Genomic DNA, 13,512 nt, shown 5'->3' on the forward strand with positions numbered 1-13,512 from the left:
AAGGACTTTTGGGATGCCAAATCCTCTTGGGACGAGACAGTTTATCCTTTTTTAAAAGGACAGAAGTAGTAAACTCACACAGCTGCACATATACGGACACGTTTATGTACACACACATTTGTTGACATAACTGATTTGTTTTAGTCGTGTTGTGGTGAGTACACTTTCATTTGGTGCAGCTTCACATTTATATCACATAAATTGATCATGGCAGAATATTAGATAAACACGTGAGGGCAAATAATGACTTGCTTACTTAAATACAGTCACACCTATAATTAAATAGTGATAAAGCAGTCTTGTAGTTTATGCTACTCTGACATTAAACTGGTTGTTCTTAGCCTGAAATTAAAGGCTAATATAGTTTAACAACTGACTGGTTGTAGTAATGTTGAATACTTGCATGGCTATTTCAAGCTACACAGCCTCCAGGCAAATCATATATAATTATAACAAGGTGCTGATAATTAATTATAGTTGTGCTAAATAATGCAGTTCATCAGCTAACATATAAGCTGGTATTATTTTTAATATGAACCCAAACAATGCAACAGCAACAAAATCTTCAGTTCTGAGTTAAGAACTGTTTAGAAACTGTATTAAATTCTGTTGCGAAGTAATATGTCAAAACTATGATAAGCTGTTAAATGTAATACGTGTATAATGGCTGACATTCACCCACGAATATCCACTTACATTCATACACTGATGGCGATGGAGCTGCCATTTAAGTTGCTGACCCGCTGACTCAGGAAAAGTTCAGCGTCGGGAATCAAAAATTAAATATTTGGCAGAGCGAGAAATGAGTGTTCACATTTTTGGGTGAGGTGTCTCCGATAAGGTCAGGTGTCAGACAAGCGGTGATTCTACCTCTGTGTGGGTCAAGTGAGAACAAATGCACACATACGCGCTCCTTTGGCCATAAAGGACTAAGCCTTTTAGGCTTTGAACACAAGAGGGTGTTTATGTGAATCGATGATCAAAGACACCCTGTGTCGCCATAAGCACAGAGGGTTTCGCTTGTACTGACAGCCACATACACACACACTCACCTTATTCCACTTGACATTCAAAATCAATTAAACAGATGTTAAGACTGGCCGACTGCGTTGACTCAATATTCACATCAGAAGATATAGACGCATGCAGCAGCAACAAACCCCCCTTCTCCTCCTCCTCCTCCTTCCCCACTCACACGACAACTGTCTGAAAAGGTCATAGTCAATAGAAAAGGACTGCTACATGTTATGTAGAGCATTATGATGCGGGGGTGTGTGTCATGGCTTTAGACAGTCATATGGACACAAGAGGGATAAACTATGAAGTGGTCAAACTGACTGATATGTACACAGAGTCAGCAGGCCGACAACCGGAGACAATCGAACCTGATTGATTGGACTGACCCTTTGATGGTGTGCAGAGAGAGAGAGAGGGGGGAGAGACAGAAAACAACAGAGAGATAAAAGGAAAGAGAGGTGTAGAGAGAAAGAGAGAGAGAGAAAATGAAGATAACCAATGAGACATTTATGGTGGATATGTGCGTACCTCCAGTCCATCGGCAGGGCTGAGTGGGGAGGTGGAAGAGGCAGTAGGCGAGGATGAGGAGGAGGTGGAGGACGGGGATGAAGGGGAGGTGACTCCCCCTGGCCTGACCTCTGCCAGCTTCTTCAGCTTCAGGTCAACATGCTTACTGTTTGTTCCTGGAGAGAGAGAGAGACAACAAATGATAATGAGTACAGCATTAAATGTACGATATATACATGAAACCAACACAACAAAAGACATATGTAAAACAAAATTGCTTCTCAGTTGTGTTTTAGAGACATTTAAAATGAATAAAAGCACTAAACTTCACACACATATACACACACACACACAGACACAGACTGACACTCTTTCAAAGTTAAAAAGGCAAGACAACTTACTTTGGATTCATGTACACACACTCAGCCAGACACAGCCATTGATAAGAAATATACACACACACAAACACATGAGTGGGAAAAGATATACAAGCATATACTGTATACTCTATATATATGATGTGTGAGAGAGAGACGGAGGGAGTGTGAGAGAGAGGGAGAGAGAGAGAGAGAGAGAGAGAGAGAGAGAGAGAGAGAGAGAGAGATAGGGATCTGAACAGACCAGGCAGCCTTAAGTCCTGTTTGTACTGCAGAGAGCTGCTCAGGTACCGGGTGTACATGGCTAGGACTATCACCATGGTAACCAAAAGGGCAAGATGGAGCGAAATAGAAAATGAAAGACAGGTAGAGGGAGTGCGTCTCATTTTTAAGTGTTTGTTTTCTCACAATCTGTCTTTCTCAAGAGGTGTTTCTGATATTTGGTCGCTCCTTGTCGTTATAAATCTTTATACACAGTTTATAGAAACACCTCTCAGTATAAAGCGCAACAATTCTACTGCACCGTAAACTTCAGCCTCCAAAATGGCCATAAAGTTTAATAAACACCTCTCTAAAACTGTTTAAAAAATGTTAACATGATAACCCTCATGAATGTAGGACTTATTGCAGGAGTGTTATATTACACTGCATTCATTTTAGAGTATTAATTTCAAAGATTTTCACTTAAATAAATGTCTGTTATCTATCGCTGAATGAAGTGACACATTGATGATTGAGCTAATGGTCCACTGGTGAAAGCGCACAACTGAGGTGGCAGTGGTTGGTCAGCCAGAGACAGTAGGCAGAGCCAATGCAACAGACTCGCTCTTCAACTGACTTGTATGTAAAGTGGCGTAGTGCCAACTGGCTGACACCTCACAGGTGACACAGTTAGGATCTGTGGGAAGTGAACTACCCTACCTAAACACACCTGCAATTCTGTTTTATTGACATAGGTGATGCCAAAGAAAATGAAATGGAGATCTTCAAGATATCTTCAAATTAGAGCTGATGACCCACTTTTAGGGTCAAAATATCACATTCATGCAAAAATAATGGTCTGTATAACCCATTTTCTGCTTCTCCTTTTTAAAACCTGCTTTGAACATCTTTCTTAGTCTACATTTTCTCCTAAATGATCTCCATTTTCCCTCCTCTAATTCCAATCTGTCAAACCTAACTTCCTTTCATTTACTTCCATCCATCCATAATCTATTTGTTCTATGCTCTATTGCTCTATTCCTCCTTTTTCCTTCCTTCCTCCCTGCTCCCTCAGTCTCTCTCTCTCTCTCTGTCTTCCAGTAGTTGTGTACAGCTTTATTTTCCAGGGACTGGTAACCACAGCTCCCCTGCCAGGCCAGACCACTGCACTGAAGAAGATGAAAGAACAGGAGGGCAACCGTTTCATGTGTCACCTCCTCGCGTGACATGCACACATAAGCTGTGTCCCAATTCAGGGGCCGCATCCTTCAAAGGCTGCATTTGAAGACCGAATGCGTCACAGCGCCACGACAAGGCTGTCCCATTTCAAAGGCTCCTTCAAATGTGGCCGAGAAATGCGGCATTCTTTTCCCAAATTTGGCTGGATCCTTGGCAGCCCAACATATTCCAAGTTTCATTGTGTGCTGATGATTATTGAAATTTTTCTCAAAAGAAAATGGCATCTCAAACTCTAAAAGTGGATGGTGATTACACTTAAATGTAAGTATTAGGTTTCAAGTCACTCTAATAGCTAGTGATTCAAATGGACCTTAAAACCTAAATTTTTTATTAAAATAATAGGCTAAGTTATGCTAGCTAGCTACATTGTCTCAACATCCTCTAATAAATGGTTGAACAATAAAAAAAATAAGTAAATAAATGAATAAAAGTTAAATTTCTTGCTCTAAGCTGTGTCCCGATTGTCAACTGCAGCTGTCGAGGTTGTTAGGCAACAGGAGCAGCGCTTCGTGACGCGAGGGTAAGGGCGGGAACAGCTGGTGACGCAAATGGGAAATCCTCCGTAGATCAGACCAATTTTATTTAACAACACTCAGTTTGACTTTCGCTGTGTATGAAGGACACGCCTTTGTACACAAAGTATTTCGAAGGATGCGGCACCCGAATTGGGACACAGCTACAGACACGCACACATACATATGATGCCATGAGGCATGCACACAGACTCCCAACCTTAGACACACTCTCATGAACTTTGTCACACGCACACACACTCAATGACATACAAAGAAACACACTTAGACTCGTATACATACACAATATAAGACAAAATACACAAATACACCATATAGACAGCGGAGGGGGGTAGGAGGAATGACCTGGGCGACAGGAAACAGATGACAAAAACAGAATATTTAAGGGTGGAAACATTTACACAATGAAGTGAATGAATGTGGTTTGGTATCGGCTACTTTAGTGTTACAATCACCATCTTTCAGGACTACATTAAATTTCCTCCATTAAAGAACAAAAAAAGAAAAACACACCAACAGTGAGGGGGAAAAAAACAACAAAAAACAAATAGAGCAGAGATACTGCACTTCAAAGCTTGAGGAAGCATTTGTCTGTTTTCATGTTTGTTTCTTCTGGTCCTTCACTGTACTCTCACCTATCTCACATCGGCAGGAAATTGAGGGAGCAAATAAAATAAATTAAAAAAACAAAACAAAGTAATTAGTTTACCTCTGAAGATTTTGGCAAATGCTTTCCTGAAGATATGATTTTATTTTTGTCTGGGGAGCACTTTTCAGACTTTATTAATTACTACTTAAAGAAGTTTCTAATGAAAGAAAGAAAAAAAAAAAAAACGGGGAAAAAAAACAACCAACAATATGGCAGCACTAAACTAATGTATACTGTAAGCTAGTTTCCTTCAGAGTGAAGCACCAGTGAGTACGAAGCTTGCGAAGACAACAGGATGCAGACGTCAAGAGGGGAAAGTTAATAGAGGATAATTTAGATGATACACTGAAAGGTTGACAGCATGCACTTAAGTGAGTGGCTGAATGACTGAAGGAGGCAGAGTGTAAGTGAGTAAGAAAGTGAATAAGTGATTGAGTAAAGCTTAGATCATACAGCCTGTTCAAATTTTGATGAGGGCAGTTTAAATTAAATGACTGGTCCTGACTAAGGCTTACACTGCCCTGATTTGACAAAGTGTACTGGAGGAGGACATAAGCTGTGGTATCATAAAGACAGACTAGTGTTATTTTGACATAATATCTCATTATTACAACAAATCTTTTGGATACCAATTAGTTCTTGTATACAAAATTACTTCCTCAGACTTCTCTCCACTGCATCCACTTTAAACTTTAAAAAACTATCCATCAGATATGTTGTCAAATACGTCATTAACCCTTACATACTGTTTGGGTCAATTTTGACCCCATTTGAATGGAATAAAAAAAAATAATTAAGCCTGAAATCTTAATAAATCAATAGAAATAATTATGGCTGTTATGTTCTTTTGCTTCAGATAACAGGAGATCATAATATAATGTTGTATATGTAATGAATGTATTTTTTGTCTATAAGAGAATAGTCTCAAAACTAAGCTCTCTGAAACATTAGTGAAGGATCAATCAGCCATTTCGATAAGGCTGATAAGATATCTATGGATGCAAAATACATTTGCAATTCAAAACTTGGTATAGGGATTAATTAGAAAGGAATACTTAGAATATGAACAGTATGTAAGGGTTAACAGAAACCATGAGTGAGTATGTGAGTGATTTACAACCCTCACATTCAAGTATGCAATGTGAGTAATGAGTGAGAGATTGAGAGAGAGAGACTTTATGCAGTATGTTAAAGTTCTGAAAACGGTGGTATAATAGTATAATATAGTAGTAGTAGAAGTATAGTAGGATTGAAAACCGACCACTGAGAATGTATGAAAAAAGGTAAATGTTAGAAAAAGGCAAATAAGACAGTGACCCATGCAGCACCACACAGCCTCAGCCAGTGAATTTTACCCAAAGATGAAAGCTCAGAGCTGGGGTTAGTAAGCTCCAGGGGCCCCTGGGTGCTGGAAGTGGCAGGAAGATGGGCCTCCAGTGGCAGTGGGTTAGTAACCAGGGCAGACGCAGACGTGGTAGCAGCAACAGTAGTATCATCATCATCATCATCATCATCATCACCACCACCAGCACCAGCAGCATCAACAGCAACATGGAACTGCTCCTCCTCAGCCCTCCCCTCTTCCTCATCCTCACCCCTTTCACCATCAACACCGTCACCCTCATGACGACCTCTCACTCCGTCCAAAACATCTGCAGGTATTGAGCGGGACAGAGGAGATGAAGGATGAAGGGAGTGAGTCAGGAAAGCAAGGAGGGAAAGTGAGGAGTAAAAGTATGGATGTAGAAGAGGGATGAAGTTAGCAAAAAATAAAAGGGTGTTAAAGGGAATAAAAGGGCAAAATGATGATAATAGGAGGAGTGCAGAGAAAAAAAAGTTTGTTAGTTCATGTTAACAGCAGAGAAAATGTTAAGTAACTTCTTTTTAAATATTTGGTGCACTAACTAGGAAGTGCACTAGGAACTTTTAAAACTTGGTGAATGTGTGTAAGATTGTTGCATGTTACTGTGTTTAGCTCCTTAAAAGAAACAATCCAACTATCCAGTCTTATAACTAACTAAATGAATGCTCTGAAAAGGCAGCAGACTACTGAGTGACAATGAGGGATTTTGATTGATTGGTGTCTCTTTATGTGCATGAGCGCACACATATCTAACACACAAAGTGAAACTATAAGACCTTCAAAGATCTGTTGGCTGCCTTTCTTGTTCCAGATAAAAGAGGTAGGGCAAACAAAAAAACCCAAAAATACATGAAAGCACATATTACATTAAGTCTCCTGAGGGGCTCAATAGAAACCACAGTGTCTCCACATTAGGAACAAAAGAAAAGAAATGTTGAAGAAACTCAAATGGAGACCTGAGCAGCTCTAGCTGCATGGATAACCCACCATGGATTAAAACAAAACAATCAGTAAACAGCGTCTGACATCGCAAGCTCCCTCCTCTGCTATTTACCACTTGGTGGGGAGAGAGAGACCGAGAACAAAGAGAGAAGGAGAGAGAATCAAAATAACAACATTTCCTTTTTTTTTTTTCTAATTTGCTAGCTGCGATGCGGAGCGTGCTAGCAAGCGCTGTTCCTGCGTGGCTGGCTGGGGCCTAATTAATAGGAGGCCATGGTGATGGAGTTTGGAAAGTTTCTTTGCGGGCAGACACTTGGAGGGGGCAGCCGGAGCTGCATTAAAGGACTGTGAATGGTGTTGAGGGGAGAGAGGGAGAAAGACAGAGAGAGAGGGAGTGAGAGAGAGAGTGTGGGGGCTAGGATTAGCCGTTCTGCTCGGCAGGCCTTGTGTATCACAGCCCACAGCATTTCTCCTCTTCTCCTCACCTCCTCCTCCGCCACCCTTGTTCCGTTCTTTCCTCCAACTCCATTTTTAATGAGATCAACAATTAGTCCAATTCAGAAAAGCTGAAAGAGCAAATAAATCAAGTGCTGCCCTCCCTCTGCCTCACTGTCTTTTCTTCAGTTGCTGTTATCACTCCTTGTTGGTTGGGGATTTGTAAGTTTTTCTTCCGTTCCCTTCGTTTATCTCTTCTTCTCAACTTAAAATGGAACCAACCACCACTCTCGGGCTATCATGTTCCTTCTGACTTTCTATTTGTAATGTTGTCACTTATACTTTACTCCTTCAACCACTCTCTGTCCATTTACAACCAGTAAGAGGACATGTCTCAGTGTTCGGTAATCTCTCTCTCTCTTGTTCATCTGTGGAGCCCACAGGAAGTCCTTTCTTCATCTCTACTTTTAGAGTATCGAGAGGCTTGTTCTCAACTTCTTCTCGATCACCTTTACACTTCTCATTTCACTCCCTTCTCACACTCCTCGTCCTCATCGTCTACACTCACACCTTTCATTTCCCTGCACGGCGTCCAATCTACCTTCGGCGCAACCGAATGAGGGATATAATGTTGAGGTAAATCGGAAACAAATGACTAGAGAGGCCTAATAATGGTCATCATCATAATAACCCCAATTTTAAGGAAATGGAAAGCAGTGGGAAATGTGCATGGCAGAGTTTTCAACCCCTGCAAGCCGTTATTAGAAGTGTTTTGTATTTCGAGCATAATTTGGCCGCACAATGTGTTGTGTTGATTAACAATTACTGGGCGAATGAGACAAGGGAGGAGTCACAGGGTAAATTGCTGTTCTGAATATGAGGGTGGTGCTTTTTTAGACCCGCGGCCGTTGTCAAATGACATTTTGTTTTTCTTCTGAGGATTAGGCAGAACCCCTTTAGAGAGCAAAATGGAAATGTGTGAGTCATGGCGTGTGTGGATGAAGGGAGCGAGTGTATGTCAAAAGCATGCTAGTGTGACTTTTCTTTTGTATTATAGTTAATGAGTATTAGTGAGTTGTGTGAGTGTTTGAAAGTGTGTGTATGTGTGTGTGTGTGTGTGTCAATTTTATGGCATTTTAATCAAACTCTGACAGTATGTTCACTCGGATAAATAAAGTCTAAATGAGAATGCTGTGCGCTTATTAAGGGTATGTGTTTATGTTTGCTGGCTTGTGTGTGTGTGTGTGTGTGTGTGTGTGTGTGTGTGTGTGTATGTGTGTGTGTGTGTGTGTGCTGACCTCCAGCAGGGCTAGCCTTGCCGCCCTTGACTCTGTCAATGCTAGATGCGTCCAGAAGGCTCATGTCAGACATCTTGACTCCGGATCGAGCCTCGGCTATCAACTGCCTGGCTCTTTCTCTCAGCTGTCTTCGTCGCTCTGCATCCCGCTCCTGCACACAGACAGAAATATGCACAAAAACATGAATATTAGTATGTTTTTCATTTCTGTATTCTTGGGAAATAGTGACATGCCAGCAATACTATATATGCTGTTCCCTCTTGGTCGCTCATTGTCATTTGCCTCATGCATGTGGTCTTATGATCCAAGCTCGTATTAAACGTGCATTAAGAAAGAACTCCTGATTCGCCTCATCTTTGCATCTTCAAGATCATCACAGAAACACTACTACTACTCTAAATTAATAAAGTAACTTAAGTCATTCTTGCTCAGGTGCAGGTTAAAGTTATGGATGTTCCCATTAAATACAGGATCATAATACTCATAAAACTTGTGAAGCGTAACATAATTGGGGGCCACAAATGATTATATAATTTAATGTTGCTATATTATGACTATGTACAAAACGCAGAAACCATACCCATTCATTTATAGCACAAAACTGTCAACAAAAAAAAAAAACTACAACAAAATTCAGAATATAAGTTCTGTTATCAAAACGGATACACACACCTTCATCATTACTGCATCATGGAGCAAAGACTGTACACACACACACACACACACCATCTTGGTACTAGACAGATACAGTATTGAGCCATCACCATCAGAGTAATGACAGAAATGCCATTTTCAGACCGATCCAATCTGATCCTACTGATAGCGCAGGCCTCCACAAACGCACGCACACGCAGACACAGACACACAGACACACAGACACACACACACACACAGACACACACAGACACACACACACACACACACACACACACACACACACACACACACACACACAGAGAGCAAACAGGAAAAAACCTTGATGATGTCAATTGACAAACACTTAACTGGTGACGACCCCACCGAGCACACATTCAATGCACGGCGAGCAACATATGGTACTAACCAGGCAGATACACACACACACAATGTCCAAGACAGGTCAATTAAAATGTAATCTTGATAAGACCGATACGAAGTGATTTTCAGAAAATAAGGGACATGAAACAGATAAAAAAGGAACAGCAAGAAACATATCATTAATTCAAAGCTACCCTGAAAAGCAGTAAAGTTATATGAAGGCATATTGAGTCAAAAGAATTCACGTTGTTGGAGTTGAAATATGTTTTAGATGCACTGCCAGGGTATCTGCACACTTTTTCAATAGCAAATTTAATGACTTTTATAAAACCTCTTTAAGGAAAAATGACTACCATTGCTGAGACATATAATAATAATAATGCAAAAGCAGAATTTTACAGTTGTAGTGGGTTGAAATTGAGCTCATATGAAGTCATTTATACAGGACTGCAACTAAGGATTAGTTTCACTATAATTCCAACTAACTGCTGATTATATTTTACTTTAATTATTAAGTTGATTGGTTGGTTTATGTAAAATAATCAGGAAATAATGATACATAACATAAACTGATCAAATATAATTACGCTCAAATCAAATTTAATGCCTTAACTCCTACAATTTTAGACATGTTAAGACTTTTTAAGGACTACATGAAACTAAAGTGAAAAAATACACTTTTGAATCCTGGCTACGTGATTTAAGCCTGTGTGACAACAGCAGAAGTTATGAACTAACAAAACTAACACAAACACCTTTATGCACACAAAGTAACGCACACAAACTCGTCTTACACGTCTCAACTTGAGCACATAAACACCTACACACTGTTAAAAACTCTACCTTGCACCCCCCTCCCTTCCCTCTTCCAAACATACACAACCACATACGACCCAGGGGAGAGCAAAGCAGCATTTCTCTGTCACTGTTCTCCCTCCCTGTGGTTTCCTGTTAATCAGGCTTCTCCATATTGAGGCAGGGGTTTTAGGGCTGGCCTATTGAAGCCACCCATTTATCCATTAACAAAACAAGCAGCGCCCGCTAATGAGCTACATCTCTCCATTTCCATGTCAATTGTTTGTTTGTAGCCATTGTTAAGATGGGACAATGGGGCTGTATTGTAAATGACAGCAACCCTAATGCACTCTGTGTGTATATATGTGTGTGTGTGTGTGTGTGTGTGTGTGTGTGTTTTTGTGTGTGTGTGTGTGTGTGTGTGAGGGAGGGAGCCCAAGGGGATGCCCACAGGGAGATGATGGGAACACACCTTAAAAAGAGAGAGAGAGAGGCTGATAAAGAGAAAGACAGGGGGAAGGAGAGAGAGAGCGATAAAGAGTGAGGTGGAGGAAAACCAGAGAAGAAATGAGTGTTGATAATAGTAAAGAAAAGTATAAAGTGTCGAGCATTTCACTACTTCTTTCTCAGCTCTGATTCAGCCGTGTTCCAGGTATCAAATGGGAGCCTTAAACCAGGAAACTTTGTGACGCACCTTTCAAAAACTAAGTTACAAAGTGCTTTAAAAGATTTAACAAAATACGCAAGTAAAAAAGACAAGATATTCTCTATCTTTATGTTTGTTGACTGTAAAAAAAAATTCCCCAAACATGACAAACCATCAAAAGGAAGGTCAAGAATCAAAACTAACATCGACAGACCTTTAAGTATTGATTTTAGGTGGATGACAGAACTTTAAGGGCCAAATTGTAGCTTACTTGATCATGGATTTTGATTAATTTAGCTCTAAGAAGTGCTATTACATCCAACTCTTTATATCTGATAAACAAGCTCAGTGTGACAGTGGAAATTTGTGTTAAATTTTACATCACCAGAGAAAATGATCCAAATTAAACAATAGAGGACCTAAGAGTGACCCATGTGGGACACCACAAGACATACAATGCTAAAAACACTTACTGTTCATAAAATAAATCAAGTAGTTTTTTTCTTCTGTGATAAACAAAAATGGATAATATAGGTTAAATAAAGGCTAAAACAAGAGGAATCACAACAGAGAGTATGCATGGACAGACAGCCTGAATTACATTATTTGAGAACTTTGTAGGAATGATCCCTGGTGAGAAGCAGGTGGAGGATTTTATTAGTCGATTGCAAAGTCAACTGAGATAATAACTGAAACGGGTTATCATGGAGGTCAACTTCAAATAAATGCTGTTGCTGAGGTCTCTGGGGTCAAACTGTCTGTTCAATTTAATTTCTTTCTTCTTCTTTTTTTTTTAGCGGAGATTTTTATGGCTGAGAGAGAAAGAGGGACTAATCTGAGACGAATGCCTGTTAATAGTACTGTTGTATTGCAGGAATTAATACATATATTTCATCTATCCTTTTTATTCTTTGTTGTTACTGTGTTGTTTTCTCTCAATATTTCCTTATTTCCATTCTCACTTCTCCTTTTCTCTTACTGTGATTTCTATGCAGGCGTCTCCCTGCTTTTATAAATGTAATATGATAAACAGTAATGTCACAGATGGCCTTCTGGCTATGGACTGGTTCAGATATCCAATCTGGCCTTTACAGATATGGATACAACTACCAGTTTAAGTGTGCCTGTATACATATATATATATGCATACAGCTAGGGCCCCCCCAAATGCGCTCCAAAACATCCTACTGCATTATTGTTGTCGGCCATTTTGGGGACAGGAAATAGGGAAATTGACTTTTCCTATCCAGAGGCTAGGATTAACGCTACAGAAAAATGCATCTGACTAACGCCTAGCCCAGTCAGCTATATAGAGCCACTGATTAGAAAAATATGAGGGTATGTTTGGAAGGACAGGACAGAGGAGAGCAAGTGTACAAGAAGACTTTCTGCACATGAAGCTCAGTCAGCTAAGAAAAAAATCATGTTGCAGGGACAATGCAGAGACCACAGAAGAAGTGAGGACAAATACAACTTGAAGAAGTAAAACAGAATGAAGTTATCTTAGACATTTTTCTCTCTTGTGCAAATGAACCACTACTATCATGTTAGAGTAATTTATAGCTCTAAATATTGCAGATATTGCGGGGGAGCATTATTTCCAAACGTTCAATTTTTTTGGTGCTTTAAATTTCCGGATTTTTGTCAAAACTGTTGCGATTGGATGACTCTCACCCAAATATTACCAACACTGACATCACCAATTACTACTTACTGTTCTGGTGAAACACGATATGTCAGAACTTCTTTCATTCCTACAAAAGACCTGTTAACCAAGTGGTGATGCAATGCCACCTAGTGGACATTATGCCAAAAATAAAGTGATAATTACAATCGCTATTTCCAACTTGTGAAGCGACGATGGAGATCATACGTAACAGAAAACATAAAAACACACAATAATTGTATTTAATAACGTAGGACAAACAACCAGTGGATGTAAAAGTCATGGGGACACAACTTCAAACTTTGAAAAACAGCAGAACACACAAACTAAACTAGCCTCGTCATTACACAGTCAAAGCCAGGACAAAAAAAGAAGTGAAAAAAAAGGAGGAGAGAGAGCGTGTCAGCTGGTGGTCAGTGGGTACTGCTTCAAGAATGGAAGCTCAGGAGGAGAAGAGACTTTTTCTTTTTTTTTTAATGGCGACAGCAAAACAATCGTGTACTGTGTCTTCCATTGACTGCTGGGAACCACCAGGGGAAGAGAGGCTAAACGGTTGAGTGCGAGACTGAGACAGAGGGCTCCTCTGTGGGCTTGGCGTCGGGGTGAGGACCCCTCTCCGCTCTGGAAGCTCTTTTTGATCAGAGGGAGCAGGTTGTCGCCTTGGTTGCTCTTTTCTGGGCAAGGAGAAAGAGGGAGGGAGGGCACGCACCACTGGCCATGTACAGAGACCTGGCGTGGGCACAGAGTGATGCCACACACACACACATACACACAGGGATGCACACACAATCACTATCTAAAAGGGTTTGCCAACCTCCCAGATAGCC

The 13,512-nt window shown here is 40.3% G+C and overlaps 1 protein-coding gene across 2 annotated transcripts in view; it reads right to left on the minus strand.

Annotated features, from left to right (window-relative positions):
- Window positions 1-13,512, minus strand: part of ehbp1 (EH domain binding protein 1) — a 164,596-nt gene that overhangs the window by 44,482 nt on the left and 106,602 nt on the right. For both annotated transcript variants that reach the window (XM_062429954.1, XM_062429955.1), the window contains 2 exons: window positions 8,562-8,712; window positions 1,546-1,700 (listed from right to left, as the gene is read on the minus strand). In XM_062429954.1, the coding sequence (XP_062285938.1) occupies window positions 1,546-1,700; window positions 8,562-8,712 (306 nt within the window). The remainder of the gene's footprint in view (window positions 1-1,545; window positions 1,701-8,561; window positions 8,713-13,512) is intronic.

This window comes from Scomber scombrus, chromosome 12, assembly GCF_963691925.1.
Source record: "Scomber scombrus chromosome 12, fScoSco1.1, whole genome shotgun sequence".
NCBI lineage: Eukaryota > Metazoa > Chordata > Actinopteri > Scombriformes > Scombridae > Scomber > Scomber scombrus.